The 16789-nt window shown below is 42.3% G+C and overlaps 1 protein-coding gene across 15 annotated transcripts in view; it reads right to left on the reverse strand.

Annotated features, from left to right (window-relative positions):
- Window positions 1-16789, reverse strand: part of LOC139559486 (supervillin-like) — a 76618-nt gene that overhangs the window by 31285 nt on the left and 28544 nt on the right. For 12 of the 15 annotated variants that reach the window (XR_011671778.1, XR_011671777.1, XM_071375516.1 and 9 more), the window contains 6 exons: window positions 2371-3609; window positions 1706-1885; window positions 1321-1358; window positions 878-942; window positions 515-648; window positions 81-176 (listed from right to left, as the gene is read on the reverse strand). Coding sequence is in view for 13 of the 15 variants with exons in the window: in XM_071375516.1 (XP_071231617.1) it covers window positions 81-176; window positions 515-648; window positions 878-942; window positions 1321-1358; window positions 1706-1885; window positions 2371-3609 (1752 nt within the window). In the remaining 2 variants the exon portion in view is untranslated. The remainder of the gene's footprint in view (window positions 1-80; window positions 177-514; window positions 649-877; window positions 943-1320; window positions 1359-1705; window positions 1886-2370; window positions 3610-16789) is intronic. The other 3 variants (XM_071375518.1, XM_071375522.1, XM_071375523.1) reach the window with 3 other exon arrangements.

The raw sequence follows: 16789 nt of genomic DNA on the forward strand, positions 1-16789 counted from the left end.
TGCAAGGTTTAATTGTATATCAATTAGGTAAGCCCATGTCTTGAGCTCACACACACACACACACACACACACACACACACCTGTAACTGGTCATGGTGGTGCTGACTACAGTGGGGCTGGGGATACGTGCTACTGTGGTGTGGACCGTCACCGATTGTGAGGACAGAGCAGAGACACTTTATATGTGCAGAAAAGTGTCCCACATAGACAGGGACAGTCACATAGGGAAAGGAGTCACAGAGAGATAGAGAGAGAGAGTGAGAAAGAGAGAGAGAGATAACGAGAGGGAGAGAAAGAGAGATAAAGCGAGAGAAGTCACAAAGCGGCAGACGTGAGAATCGGAGAGAAAGAAGAAGTCGACAGGGAAAAAGAGTCAAACAAGAGCATCACAAGAAGAAAGATTGGAAAGAATATCTTTATATTGACCAAGTGTCGTCATTTTTTTTACCCTTCCATTGTAAACAACATGACGGCAAGGCAGCACTTAGCAACGATCAGAGAGTGACAGACGTACGTGTGAGCGATGTCCACTTCCTCATTGGTGATAGGCTGTGTGCGCGCACGGTCCTGGACTCGTCTCAGGCGCCTCTCCACGGCAGGGTTACGGGACCGCGGTTTGGGGACGCTATCTGTGGTTTTCTCCAGCTCCTGTGGAGTGGAACGAAGAGAAACATGCTTATAGTAAATCTCTGCTCATCAACAACATGCATCAAACCATGGGAATATACTATTTGCGACGGTTTCCCTTAGTCCTGGACTGAAAGCATGCTCAATGGAGAATATCAATTGAAATCTTTTTAGTTCAGGACTAGGCTTAATCTGTGTCTGGGAAACCGGCCCTCAATGTAAACAACTACACACAAGGCAGATACTGTACCCTAAATAGTGACCTCTTAGCAGCCACACTCATCTTAGCTCTCTCATCAAGCTTCTCTTCGTCAGCTGCAAAAGGTAAAGGCGAACAATTGTCAGTCCACAACACATCCACAATACTAAGGTAAACCCACTGAGGAGTGCAATTAATGGGTTGAATTTAATTCATTTCAGAAATTACGAATTGACCCCAACCCTGGTGTGAATGTATTTCCTTGACCTCAAACACATGTTACCTAAAATCACCCTACCTGACACAGTAAATTAATCTAGAGGAGGTTTATTTTTTGTTCAACACCTTTCTATTCTTTCTTAACCTCAACAAGTCCCTCAGACACATCCATACATTGTGTTGTCAGATGGTGAGCATTCTGGCTAATGAATAGTTATTCAATTGAGAGTGGTGTTGGTAACTAAACAAAGCAAATCATCTCCACTGTTACTTGCCTTCTGGGTTCTGTAGCTCGGTTGGACTCAGACGAGACCTGAGGGAGAAAACAAACGACAAAACAAACAAGACATTGATCCAAATAGACTCAAGAATGGTCTTTTGCTATACGGCACAAGAGACACATTTATTGAGAGCATAAAATCCCCATGGTCTGCACCATGTATCCCACAAACTCCAGGAGAAAAAAGAAAAGCCACTGTCCACAGTACACCCACTGGTGATCTTAGCAAATGTATTCTGTGTACCTTTTCTGAGAGACCTGTCCCTCGGGGCCTTCAATAGCTATCAGACTCTGCAGAGGTTATGGACTGTCCTAAACCTCTCACCTATCAGACTCCAGCCGCTCTGCAGAGGTTATGGGTGGAGTCCTAAACCTCTCACCTATCAGACTCTAGCCGCTCTGCAGTGGTTATGGGTTGCGTCCTAAATCTCTCAGAGGACTTGCGGATGTCTCCAGGGGTGATGTAGCGCCGCGGCCTCCGCGCTGTGCCACGCTCCCGATCAGCGCTCCCAGCAGCCGGATCTACTTCCATGGCAGTAAGCTCTACTTTAGTTGGCTCCCTTTGTAGGGTCACGTGTTGGGATGGAGAGAGTGACGAAGGCAACAGAAAAGGAGGATAATAGTGAGAGAACGAAACGGCAAGGTCAGTTTTCTTCCACAGCAATCCAGACATCCAGGTTAGAGGTGGTGAAGTCACGCACAAGACGATCACACCGCAAAAATTAACTGTCCCCAAAATGAGGGATTTTGTCACCAGCCCAATTGTGTCTGAACCCACACACAGCACAACATGCAGCAACAAACCCCTCAACTTTGCCCAACAGGCTGACAATAACAGAATATGTCCAAGCAGCTGGCTAAACAAATAATACAAACCCATACTGGCTTAGAAGATCTCTTGATATCACGTTTGATTATGCAATATACTGCACTCAAAAAACACACAAGCGCAAACATCTCAAGCCTCATATTAGGATGAGAGTCTATATTAGTGCTAGGCAAAGCAAACTGATTAAAGAGTCAGTAAACATGCTGTTCCACCTACAGCTCCGGCTTCCTGTTGGCGTTCTCCAGATATGAGTGTCGGAGCTGGGCCACAGAGACCCTGGTATCCAAGGTCCCCACCTCCCCATTGGGCAGTACCCCCACTGCCACCCCTCCCTCCCTGGCCAGGTGGGCTGCCATGGTAGCCTCTCTGCTGGCGGCTGCCCTCTCCATGCTCCTATAGGCAGCCGAGCGCTGACTTACGCCGATGTCGGACATGGAGCGCGTGCGGACCTTGAGCTTGGTGGGCCCAGCCTGCCCGGCTGGCTCCATGCTCCTGTGTCTGGCCTGAGGGAGGTAGGCACCCCTCTGGAGGTAGACGGCCGAGTCACCCTGCTGCTGGTCCTGCAGGCCGTGTTGACCTTGGAGGTCCTGCTGACTCTGGGGCTGCGGATGCCGCTGGAGTTGCTGGTGCTGGTGGAGAGGCTCAGGAGCCTGTTGCTGCTGGCTGGGCTGGGAGTGGGAGGTCTCCATGCAACTGGCTGGACCTGTCTCCTTTGTGTCCTGGCTGTGGCTGGACCAGTGCTGCTGCTGCTCCCTGGGCCTAGTCTCCCACTCCTCCGAGTCCGCCCGACTCGTTCTCCTCCCCCCGGAGCTATAGCTCTCATACTCCATGGCGGTTGAGGTGGTGGAGTCGTCCTGGCGGCTGACTGGCCCCAGGTGGGGCTCCCCTCTCTGGGGGTCGTCCACACTCTTCTCCCTGCGGCGGATCTCTGAGGGCAGCACGGCCTTCCGGCTCTTCAGCAGCCCCTCGGTGTGGACCTCCTCTCTCAGTGCCTGCCTGCTCTCCCTGTGGGTCTCCCTCTGGGTCGTGAAGATGTGGTCAGTGCTCACCCTCCTCCTTGGAGTATCCACCTCCACCACAGGGGCTCCAGGGAGCTTGCTGGCCACAGGGGCCGGCATGGCTAGGTAAGGCTGAGGGTCCATGTGGGTCCCCTGGTGACTCCCCTGATGGGTATGCTGGTGGCCCATGGCAGGGCCTGATGTGTGGGTGTGTGGTGCTGGGGCGTGGGGGTATGGGACGTGGGCGAAGGCAGGTTGGGAGGGCTGAGAGGAGGGGCCAGTCCTTTTGTAGGTGGCAGGGTCAGAGCTGTGGCCACGTTGGGGCATGTAGTGAGCTGTGGTGGTGTGAGCACGATCCCGGTGTCTCTTCACTGGGGGCTCTGGAGCTGGACCCCGCTCTGCAGGGGCCCTTTGGACTCCGCTCTCATCTTTCGATACTCTCTCTCTTACTCTGATTCTTAAAGGGGGAAGAACCGATTAACGAACCATAGCACTCATTTTCAAATTGAAGACAATCAATGAGACACCGAAATAAACGACCACAGTGCCCTTGTCAAATTGATGACGTAGTAATTTGAAATATATGTCATTAAAACGGTGTCCAAAATATAGTGCCCTGGTCAAAAGTAGTGCACTATTTCGGGAATAGGGTGCCATTTGGGATGCAAAATGAAATGCACACCAAGTCGACTATGAATGTCAAGTCAAGTGATTATTAATTAAAGAATGCCATTAATCTAGGGACAACAAACAGGGATATATAAAGACTGCAGCACATGCAATCACATTTATCTATATAAAAAATACAGACTGACAGAATGGTTAAGTTTAGGTAGCGACATCATTCTTGGGTGGTAGGTAGCCTAGCGGCTAAGGTCGCTGGTTCAAATCCCTGAGCTGAATACGTGAAAAATCTGTTGATGTGCCCTTGAGCAAGGCACTTAACCCTAATTGCTCCTGTAAGTCACTCTGGACAAAAGTGTCTGCTAAATAACTCACATGTAAACGTATGTTCCCATGTTGTGGTTCAAGACTAATCCTTGCTATATCATCTCTAGCTGACTCAAATTTCTCTATGCCAAAATTTGAGCGAGCCTAAACTATTTTTATCTATGACCCCTTGCTCTTAGCAGCCAAAGGTCAAGTTAGGTTGCGTCCCAAATGGCAGGGCTCTGGTCAAAAGTAATGCACCAAATAGGCAATAGGGTGCCATTTATGACGCAGCCCATGCTAATCTCCTTGTACACCACTAAGCCACCCCTAATTGACGGGCTGACGCTTCATTTGACATGGCATGGAAGGAGTTTAGATAGTATACACGCTCCATAGAGACAACAGCACATCTCCATTGTGATCTAACACTTCACTTATTGTTGCTAGGCAGACAAGGTCACACGTAGCCTGAGTGCCAATCTGTTTGTGCTACCATGCCAAGTCCTTGTCACTCATGTTGGGCTTGACAATAACAACAATGGAGTTGGCAAAAGCACAAACAGATCTGGGATCAGGCTAGGCCACACAGGCTGCACTGCAGATCCTATGCTGGTTGGAGTGATTGCCACTTATATACCTGTTGGAAAGCTTAACATAGCTATAACATCTTTGTAAATGAACTGCTGTGTCTGTCAAACAGAGAGGCTATGAAATGAACCAGATAGCATTGTCTGCTAATAAATACAAGAGAACAGCCAAGCTTTACAATCCACCCCAGCTGTGTGTCCAAAATGCCACCCTATTCTCTATACAGTATAGTCCCCTACTTTTGACCAGGGCTCATATAGGGTTCCGGTCAAAATGTGTGCATTACAGTATCTAGGGATTAGGACACCATTTGGAACACAACCTAGACAGGTTTCTACTGGCTTGGTGCAGGGCCTCAGTGGGCTGTGCTCGGTAGACCCACACTCACCTGTCCATACTCCTCAAAGTAAGGCTGGCCTGGCCATGGGCCCAGCACCTCTCACACTACAGTCCTGCCTTCAGCTGGCCAGTCATGCAGAGTATCTGGGCCAAACTCCGCTCCAAAAATATACCCCACTAGCCTAGCTAACACTTTCCTCCCTGATCCACCTCGACGCAGACGACACCATTCTGTATACTTCTGGCCCTTCCTTGGACACTGTGCTAATTAACCTCCAAACGAGCTTCAATGCCATACAACACTCCTCCCGTGGCCTCCGACTGCTCTTAAACGCTAGTAAAACCAAATGCATTCTTTTCAACCGTTCGCTGCCCGCACCCGCCCGCCCGACTAGCATCACCACCCTGGACGTTCCGACCTAGAATATGTGGACAACTATAAATACCTAGGTGTCTGGCTAGATTGTAAACTCTCCTTCCAGACTCATATTAAACATCTCCAATCCAAAATTAAATCTAGAATCGGCTTCCTATTTCGCAAACAAAGCCTCCTCCTGCCGCCAAACTTACCCTAGTGAAACTGACTATCCTACCGATCCTCGACTTCGGCGATGTCATCTACAAAATAGCTTCCAACACTCTACTCAGCAAACTGGATGCAGTCTATCACAGTGCCATGCGTTTTGTTACCAAATCACCTTATACCACCCACCACTGTGACCTGTATACTCTAGTCGGCTGGCCCTCGCTACATACTCGTCGCCAGACCCACTGGCTCCAGGTCATCTATAAGTCTATGCTAGGTAAAACTCTGCCTTATCTCAGTTCACTGGTCACGATAACAACACCCACCCGTAGCACACGTTCCAGCAGGTATACCGCCTTTCCTTCCAGCTCTCTGCTGCCAGTGACTGGAACGAATTGCAAAAATCGCTGAAGTTGGAGACTTTTATTTCCCTCACCAACTTTAAACATCAACTATCTGAGCAGCTAACCGATCGCTGTAGCTGTACATAGTCCATCTGTAAATAGCCCACCCAATCTACCTACCTCATCCCCATACTGTTTTTATTTTATTTACTTTTCTGCTCTTTTGCACACCAGTATCTCTACTTGCACATCATCATCTGCTCATTTATCACTCCAGTGTTAATCTGCTAAATTGTAATTATTCACTCCTATGGCCTATTTATTGCCTACCTCCTCATGCCTTTTGTGCACACTGTATATAGACTTTCTTTTATTCTACTGTGTCATTGACTTGTTTAAGGTGTTATTGGCTTGTTTATCGTTTACTCCATGTGTAACACTGTGTTGTTGTCTGTGTCACACTGCTTTGCTTTATCTTGGCCAGGTCGCAGTTGCAAATGAGAACTTGTTCTCAACTAGCCTACCTGGTTAAATAAAGGTGAAATAAAATAAATAAATAAATAAACAAGGTCTTAATTTAAGACCGGCCAAGCCTACACAACACTCTAGTCCCTCTAGCGATATCCACTGTGTAGCCTACATGTCTCAAAAAGGCACTAATTGTAAAACATGATTTATCATAGAAAACGGGTTCGGAGAAATGCGCAATCTGATTAGCTGAAATGCCGTGAGCAGCAATTCACAATTCCCCAATACCCAGCTGACTCTTGTCAACATGAATTACAAGGGTTTGTTTTCAGGTTTACACAGTCACGTCATTTCACGGTAATTCTGACTGTGTCTCAGTGAGTGGGCGACATATATGAGTGTAGACATACTCACTCAGCTGGCATTTTCTGACTCAGTGGACATGGCCACAAAGGCTGAGTTAGACCGAGCATCTGACTAATGTTCACAGCCCAACACCTACAGTACTCAGTACTCACTCACATACAGCCCAACTCCCCTGCCTATCAAACTCAGGGCACACATAGTATATGTCCCAAAAAGCACCCTATTCCCAATATAGTGCATTACTTTTGACCAGAGCCCTTTGGTCCTGGTCAAAAGTAGTACACTACATAGGGAATAGGGTGCCATTTCCGACACAGGTAGAATCTGCTTGAACTGTGTCACACTGTCATTATGAATTGAATATACAGTATGTACATAGATATATACATACAACATAGTACATACAGAGAATTCCCCTGAGGGTTCAGGGGAACAGAACCGAAAATGTAAGTATTTTGAGGGACATAACCCGAACCGAAAACAAAAGTCATCTATACTATTCCGGAACAGAACCGTTATTGTAAAAGCATGGGAACTGGTGAATAACGTTATTTTACATTCCAGGCATTTTTTGGGGGGGATGCTACAAAAATCGCAACAAAGCATTTATGCAAAGCTCTCACTCTGTCGCTCAGAAACTTATTCCAGCATCTGCCTGCCAGCTGTAAATATTTGCCAGTGGGTGTGTGTGTGTGTGGGCTACAGAGTATGTGAGCGGAGCAGAGCTGGAGTGGAGCGAGGAGCAGAGCGTGCTCAATTTGACTGGCGCTTGGAGCAAGATTCCCAAAGGCTGGAGCGTTGGCCTTCTCGCCCACCCAATTTCGTTCCAGTAGTGCTGACTTCATGAGCTCAGGGCATGCCCGGCCCAGCATGCATTTGTAGTCCACTTGGGAGCTGCTATAGCCCCTTGCTTAAGCTACTGTCATGGAGTTCGCTAAATATTTTCATAAAGAATCTGATATAAAACACACAGGCGCTAAATCGAGGTGACTTACAAAGATGAGGACCAAGAGCAAGAGAGGGAGTGCTGTGATGTAATGTCCACAACTAAAGAATCATTGTGGAATCTAAAAAGACACTTATCCCGAAAGCATGATGGTGTAACCTACTTATTATGTGCACATGCAAAAAGAAAGCAACGAGGTGGGTGGCTAATTAAGTGTGTCATTGTAGCAAAGTATTTATAAACAAAAAAACTGATCTCTTAAACGTTTTATTCATTTTTGTTCTATAATCTTTATACAATAGGCCATAATTGACTTTGGCCCTATAGGTCTGGCATGTTCCCACGTTCAAGGAGCTTTCTGTTTTGATTGGGTTATTTTGCTTAAAAACCATTAGATCTACCTATAGAAAAATAAAAAAACAACTCTGCATCTCTGCCCAGCCTGGCAAGAGTGGCCAAAAGGATGTTTAGCATCCCAAATGGCTTTGCAAGTGTGGAGAGGATATTCTCTGCTGCTGGCCGGTGTTGTGCCGAAAAGCTCCTCCCTGCCAGAATCCCCCCCTCCTTAGCGTGAACGCGCACGCACTCAATTCTTCATTGCTGCGACTTGCTTGCTAGTTGAGATTTCTGATCACATTAGGCTGCGTTTCATTTGATTTTTTATGTTGTTTTGATAGTGGGGGAGGCACTAGTAATGTCTGCAGTTTTCGGTTTGGCTATTTGTTTCAAGTGTATTAGTCTATAAATACATCTCTTTGCCAAAATTCATCATCTCTCCCGTGTCTTATTCGACTAGTAGTTGTTCTGAAATGTTTATCGCTTGCCTACATTTTACTCCCTCCTCTATGTTTAATACAACACACATACATTCATTATTCATTTCGGTTGCCTATCCTTATATGACGTTTGTTCCATAGAAAGTATTTGACTCTGATGTGTGCCACAGAAAGTATTTGATTCTAGCCACAAAATTAAGGAAATTAGAAGGTGGGGAGTATTTCGGCAAGGCTATTTTCTTGCTTCCCTCCCTTCTGTCTTGGGACTGCAAGGCCTGGCACACTTCTGAATAATTTTTGGTGACCTATCATGTCCTCTGATGTGTGCCACAGGAAGTATTAGACTCTTGTCACAAAAGGATTTTATTTTATTTGGATCTCTTTTAGTCCCCATTTGAACTAATCTTCCAAGAGTCCTTAAACATTAAAATACAATTTATAATACGAACACATTTTCACATATAACACACTATTACAAACATACATAATATACTAACATAATGACCCAATAAATACTCAATCTAAAAAAATATTAATTCTTCATCTACTATAGTCCCACAACATTTCTATGTATTATATTTAAATCGTTTTAAAATAATGTTTAAATGTATATATTGAAAGGTTTCTGGTTTGCTCAGTTAATTTATTCAATTTCTTTATTGCTCTAAATCAAAATGTTATTTTGCCTATTTCTCTTTTCTGTCTGGATAACACATAGATGGTGGACAATCTATTCCTAGTATTTACTGAATGTCTGTCTCTTACAAACTGAAAACCGTTGTGAATAGAACTTGGCCGTTTTAAATGATGTATATTATGAAATAAAAGAAGCATATTTTTTTCAATTATCTTGTCGATTGATGACCAACCAAGAACACTGCGCATGACTGCAACAGAAGAACCATACCTCCACCTTAAAACAATCCTTGCTGCTTTGTTCTGTGCATTCTGCAGCCTCCTAACTTCACTTGATGATGCATTTCCCCAGACCACAGAACAGTAGTTCACCTGACTCTCAATTAATGCTTGTGTTATTTGCTGAATAATTTTTCCTGGTAAATATTTAGCTATCCTTCTGATTATGCATGCTGTTTTATTTATTTTTTTACATAGATTAGTTATTTGAGACGACCATGATAAGCAGTTGTCCAACTGCACTCCCAATAGTTTGGTTTCTGCCACTTCTTCAATTTGTACTCCTCCCATACTTAATTGTATCCCATGCTGTTTTGGCCTTTTCCTAGTGGAACAGACCAACATAACTTTGGTTTTCTTGGTGTTTAAAACAAGTTGGTTTTGGCAAACACACTCCCTGATATTCTGCAAATGTCCTTGTAAAGCCTGCTGTACCTGTTGAACCGATTGTCTTGCTGCATAAATTGTAGTATCATCTGCAAATATAGTAGCTTGAGTTTCAACTAAGGCATAGGGAAGGTCGTTGGTATATATTAAATAAAGAAGTGGCCCAAGGCAGCTGCCCTGCGGTATTCCACAGTTTAACACGAGGGGAAGAAAATGAACCCTTGATATAGGTGGACTGTTTCCTGTCAGTTAGATATGACTGTACTCAATTCAATGCTACCTCCTTAAAACCATAATGCATTAATTTGGTCAAAATTATTTCATGATCCACTAAATCAAATTCTGCAGTGAAATCTAAAAATAGTACACCCACAAACTTGCCATTATCCATAGCATTGAGCCACTGGTCAGTCATGTCAACCAATGCAGTGGTAGTGGAATGGTTTTTGCGATAAGCATGCTGATTGGCTGTAATCAGATCATTATTTTCCATGTACTCCCATATTTGTCTACTCACAATACCCTCCAATATCTTACTGAGTGTAGGGAGTAGACTAATTGGTCGACTACTGGCAGGAGTAATGGGTTCTTTGCAGTCTTTCGGAATAGGACACAGTTTTGCATGCTTCCATACATTTGCAAACATCCCCTTTTCCAGTGACCAATTAAATATGTATCTCAGTGGAGCTGCAATCTGGGGAGCAGCACAGTGAAGCAAAAAATTGTCCATAAGACCATAACCTGTAGATTTACCATCAGGTAATGACTTCAATAGGTTTAACACCTCCTCCACTGACACCGTTTGCAGAATAAAAGAGCAGATCTTGTTGCTCATAATATGATCATCAATCCATTGGACAATAGCTTGTTTGGAAGAATGTATGTTTACATTGTTGCTGAGTAATTTAATTTTCTTTGTAAAAAAAATCTGCAAAATGATTGGCAATATCAACTGGTTTTGTTATTATTCTCCCGTCAACCTTCACACTAGATGGGCTTGATGAGATAGATGTACCAAGTAAGCCCTTAACTGTGTTCCACACCTTTTTAGAATAATTTTTACAATCAATAAAATCATTGTTGTAAAATAACTTTTTTTTATTTCGATTCAATTTAACTGCATAATTACGTAATGTTCTATAATTCTGTTCATCAATTTCTAATTTTGACTTAGCTGCTAAGACTTTTGCCATATTTCTTTTAGAAAAAGCCTCACCCAGTTCATCATTAATCCATGGAGATGGACGAGCACCAACTGTACTCTTTCTTACTGGGGCATGATGGTCCATTACCTCAGTGAGCAAATCAATAAAACATTCTGTAGCGTGATTTAAATCATCCTCTAGATAAATCAGCTCTCAGGTTACAGCAGCCAAATCATTTAGAAATAACTCATGATTAAATGTTTTAAAATGTCTCTTGACCACAATCCTAGGGGGTTTCTTTTGAACCTTGGTGTTCATGGTTATGGTCACAATATTATGGTCTGTCCAGCCCACTGGCATTGATCTGGCTTTAAGCATTGCAATGGTATATTACAGAAAATCAGATCAATGCATGTGTCTGAACGATGACCCAACTTAATTGAAGATCTAGTAGTATCATTAACCATTTGTTTCAAACCACAGTTCTTGGCATATCTCATCAATTTTGTTCTATTCGAATTATTGTGATCCTTCCAATTTATATTAAAATCACCCAAGATAAATACATCTCTGTTGCTATCTGTGGCCTGGTCAAACCCAGTACATAAGTCATCCAGATAGGACACCTTAGAGCTAGGAGGTCTATACCCACATCCTACCAATATGGGTGCCTGGTGAGGCAGATGTACTTGAGCCCATAGTGCCTCTATTTGACATACATTAAGGTCATCCCTCCTCTTAAAAGGTATATGATTCTGAATGTACAGTGCTACAGCCCCACCATTCCTATTCCTGTCTCTTCTCAGTAGACTATATCCTTGAATGTTAATTTGCCCATCATTTACAGATGCATCTAAATGTGTTTCCGTCAAAGCTAAAATATGAATATTATCTATGTTGACCAAGTTAAAAACCTCATGTATTTTGTTAAGAAGGCTACATACATTAACCTGAGCTATATGCAGCCCTTTCCTTATCAAGTGGAGATCAATAGAGCATGTATTCGTTGAAGTTGTCATGATACACTACAACACACAAACTCACATTTGAACATTGAATTAAGATAGCCAGGGAGTTACTCTAGAGTCCTGATACAATTGCCCGTTGATATAAAGTTTATCCACCACCATTTTTCTCCTTTCATTGATCTCGGTGGGGAAGTGATCATTCATTCCAAAATCAGTGTTTCTGAGTTCTCTGCCCATGTTATTCGTCATTTCCTTTTGCTTAAATTTGTCAAAACATGCAATAATAGCCGTGGCCTATTTCCAGAGGCCTTACCTATTCTATGGACTCTGGAGAAAGTGGCATTACGCACAACATCAGTGGGCAGTTTTAGTTAAGTTGACATAAAGTCTCGGACTGTGTCCTCACAGCCTCTGCTGTTGTCATTCTCCGGTATCCCTGAAAATATTAGATTGTTCCGCATTGATCGACACTGTACATCAAGCAAGGTTTCGTTAATAAGTTGTTTGTTCTCCCTTTGCACTACCTCCACCTTGCTATGAATAGAGTCTACAGTACCTTTCAGCGCCGTCTTTCCTTAGATCATCAATCTGACGTTGGCTGAATTCTAGACTGGCACATAATGCATTGATGTCATCTTGTAATATATCCAAGAGATCAAGTTTGGCAAGCCTTTCAGTGATGGATTTTAACAAGTCCACATCCATATCAGTAAACCTCTCCCCACTCGCCACACGCGCCCTCTTACTAGGGGATGGTTTGGTTCCATCGTTGATCCCTATTGGCCAACCTGGTTTTGGTTTGTTTTGCTGATTGGGTTGGTTGTCTTTAACAATGCTTGAATCCTCCGAAACCAGCGACATGTTTCTTTGAGTTCGTAAGTATCTCTCGTCAATGAATCGCTCAAGCTCTTCAATGGATTCTGAATCATCCAGCGTGTTTACAGGCAGAGTTAAACACACAAACAAACTGTTCAGCCGCAACTGAAAACCGGCATTGTGTTGTGTGAGGAAGTGGTTATTTCAGCAATAATAGTTTTCAGAGCCCTCTACTATTCTCTCTACCCATCTCTCAATCCCCCATCCCATTGTGTTTTTCCCTCTTATGGCTTTTCCTTTAAAAAAAATACACTTTTCTGTTTTAATTTTTAAGAATGTAGGTACAGCAGTAATAATAAAATAACAATAACAATAATAAATCTAAAATGTATACTCTGGGCGAAAAAGAAAGTTCAAATATACAAGTCAACATGAGTGCATATCCATAATCACAGTAAACGGTTATAATAATAGAAACAAATAATAAATAAATAAATATATAATAATATAATAAACAAAACTATGACTGAATGTGCCTCCATGAAGAATCCTCTCCCCAATAGCTCCTTTCACCCTCAATAGGACACCCCCAGCACCTCCACCCCCCCATCAACCTCCCCCCACCCCCCACCCCTCAAACACAATAATGATAATAATAATAGATATTAAAATAAAATATATATATATATACCAAGATATATATACACATACACATGTACAATACATTACATTTACATTTAAGTCATTTAGCAGACGCTCTTATCCAGAGCGACTTACAAATTGGTGCATTCACCTTATGATATCCAGTGGAACAACCACTTTACAATAGTGCATCTAACTCTTTTAAGGGGGGAGGGGGGGGTTAGAAGGATTACTTTATCCTATCCTAGGTATTCCTTAAAGAGGTGGGGTTTCAGGTGTCTCCGGAAGGTGGTGATTGACTCCGCTGACCTGGCGTCGTGAGGGAGTTTGTTCCACCATTGGGATCTGTCTAATGTCTAATGTGCCAGTCTAGCAATGGTTCTGTACTGCTGCTGCTCATTTCATGGCAAAGTTTAAAAATAACTAATTAGGTACAAATATATATATATAAATAGTGTTTTATTTTTCATTAATATTTGACAAATAATTTTTTTGTCCACTTTGACAGAGTATTTTTTTGTGTAGGTTGTTGTCAAAAAATGACAAATCCATTTTAAATCCCACTTTGTAACAACATGTGGGGAAAAAGAAAGTGTTCACACCCCATGAAGGCACCGTAACCCTAACCCTGCCGTACGCAGTCCAATTCCAACAACAAAATAATCTCAAAGGACCAGATAACACTTGAAGGGACAGGCACGCACTATATACATAAACATATTCACAGGACACTCAACTTATCTCTTATCTCTTTTCCTACATCCGATATGCAGGTGACATTTCCACCTGGATGACAGCATATAATCAGCAAGACAGAGATGCTCTTCATCCGAGGGAATGCCTGCCCGTTCTCAGATGTCAGATAATCCCAGATGATCACATGTCATTTACATTCCAGCCCTTGTCAGCTCCAGATTTGACTACTTTAATCCCTGCATTCTCAGATTCCCCTCTGTTATTAATCTCTATATTGTAATGAATAGTGTTTCAAAATGCTGTACTTTTATTAACATACATGTTCAGATCATTCCTGAGAGAGAAGGGGTGTAATATCTCCAGATGGGCGTGTGGTACCCTTCCTCACCCATGCCACACCCACACTCCAGGTGGGTGTGGTAATTCCTCACCCATGCCAACAAGATGCTACTTCTTGTGGGGTCTTTGCCTTGAAAGTAAGTATAGAGAGTAAGAGAGTATAAGTAATGTACAATTAACCTACTGAAAGTATACTAAAAGTAGACTAAAGGCAAAAGAGAACTGTCAAATTATATTATAGCTGTATCGTTATATACTTGCGAATTTGAATCTTAAGTGTAACATCATTTTGTTGGGAAAAACTGAAATGCCCATCAAACTTTTTCCCCAGTTTGCTGAATGTGTTCTGAAGGAGGAGTCGATTGTTTTTTCAAATACGGACAAAGATGTTATCATCATGAGAGAAGAAATGGATGTCACTCTCCTCAATTTCTAAAGATCGGTGTCCCTTCCACGGGACGGTTGAGCTAATGTAGGCTAATGCGATTAGCATGAGGTTGTAAGTAACAAGAACATTTCCCAGGACATAGACATATCTGATATTGGCAGAAAGCTTAAATTCTTGTTAATCTAACTGCACTTTCCAATTTACAGTAGCTATTACAGTGAAAGAATACCATGCTATTGTTTGAGGAGAGTGCACAATTTTGAATATGAAAAGTTATTAATAAACAAATTAGGCACATTTGGGTAGTCTTCATACAAAATTTTGAACAGAAATAGAATGGTTCATTGGATCAGTCAAAAACGTTGCACATACACTGATGCCATCTAGTGGCCAAAATCAAAATTGCACCTGGGCTGGAATAATACATTATGGCCTTTCTCTTGCATTTCAAAGACGATGGTACAAATAAAATACAAAAGAACGGTTGGTTTTTTCTTTGTATTATCTTTTACCAGATCTATTGTGTTGTACTCTACCACATTCCTTTCACATTTCCATAAACTACAAAGTGTATCCTTTCAAATGGTACCAATAATATGCATATCCTTGCATATCCATATACATGTAAAGATGTATAGACTACTTGCCATTTATGTTTTGCTAGATGACACGAGCCAACTGTGCCACTTCTGTGGGGAGGTGGACAATAATAAGGAAGACACTAACTGGGTAATTGGTTGTTCACTTCTAAAAGGCACATTTTTAGGAGTACGAATTTGTATAAGCAGTAATATTTTTAGAGGTAGTATCATCCGCTTTGTCTGATAATGAAATAATTGTAATTCAAGAAAATGTATTTAATGTTTTAAATATATTTTTTTAAATCCTCATAAATTTCAGATTGGTTGTGACCGCTGCCCACGATGGTTCCACCAATCCTGTATGAAAACCATCCCATCATTGGAGGATTATGTCTGCGTGGGGGGGATTTCGGCAGGCAAGAAAATAGCCTTGCCAATCCCCCTCCACCCCCCTCTAATTTCCTTAATTTTGTGGTTAGAATCAAATACTTTCTGTGGCACACATCAGAGTCAAATACTTTCTATAGAACAAACTTCGCGTCAGGATAGGCAACCGAAATTAGTAATTATTGTATTTGTGTGTTGTATTAAACATAGAGGAGGGAGTAAAATGTAGGCAAGCGATAAACATTTCAGAACAACTACTAGTCGAATAAGACATGGGAGAGATGATGAATCATTTTGGCAAAGAGATTTATTTATAGACTAATACACTTGAAACAAATAGCTAAACTGTAAACTGCAGACATTACTAGTGCCTCCCCCGCGATCAAAACGACATAATTTTTTTAATGAATTGCAGCCAAACGTTATCAGAAATCTCAACTAGCAAGCAAGTCGCAGCAATGAAGAATTGAGTGCGTGCGCGTTCACGCGGGGGGGGGGCACAACACCTGGGGTTTCGGCACAACACCTGTTCTCCAGGCACCATCGCATGAGCCTGAAGCAAAAGACTGGCAAAACTTGTGTTTCTAAAAATAAATTCAAAGGCACTAATAAGTCCTTTTTCATTGAATTTGTATTGAATTCTAAGTAAGTCACAGCCTATATGCGCAATTTATAGACTCTAATGATTTAATACAACAAAATGTGGTTTAAATGCTGAGCGTTTTTTATTTATTTATTTATTTCACCTTTATTTAACCAGGTAAGCTAGTTGAGAACACGTTCTCATTTACAACTGCGACCTGGCCTAGATAAAGCAAAGCAGTGCGACAAAAAAACAACAACACAGAGTTACACATGGAATAAACAAAGGTACAGTCAATAACACAATAGAAAATCTGTATACAGTGTGTGCAAATGAAGTAAGGCAATTTTATTTATTTTTTATTTTACCTTTATTTAACTAGGCAAGTCAGTTAAGAACAAATTCAAATTCTTATTTTCATTGATGGCCTAGGAACAGTGCCTTGTTCAGGGGGCGAATGACAGATTTGTACCTTGTCAGCTCGGGGATTTGATCAAGCAACCG

This window comes from Salvelinus alpinus, chromosome 30 (genome assembly GCF_045679555.1).
Source record: "Salvelinus alpinus chromosome 30, SLU_Salpinus.1, whole genome shotgun sequence".
Classification (NCBI taxonomy): Eukaryota; Metazoa; Chordata; class Actinopteri; order Salmoniformes; family Salmonidae; genus Salvelinus; species Salvelinus alpinus.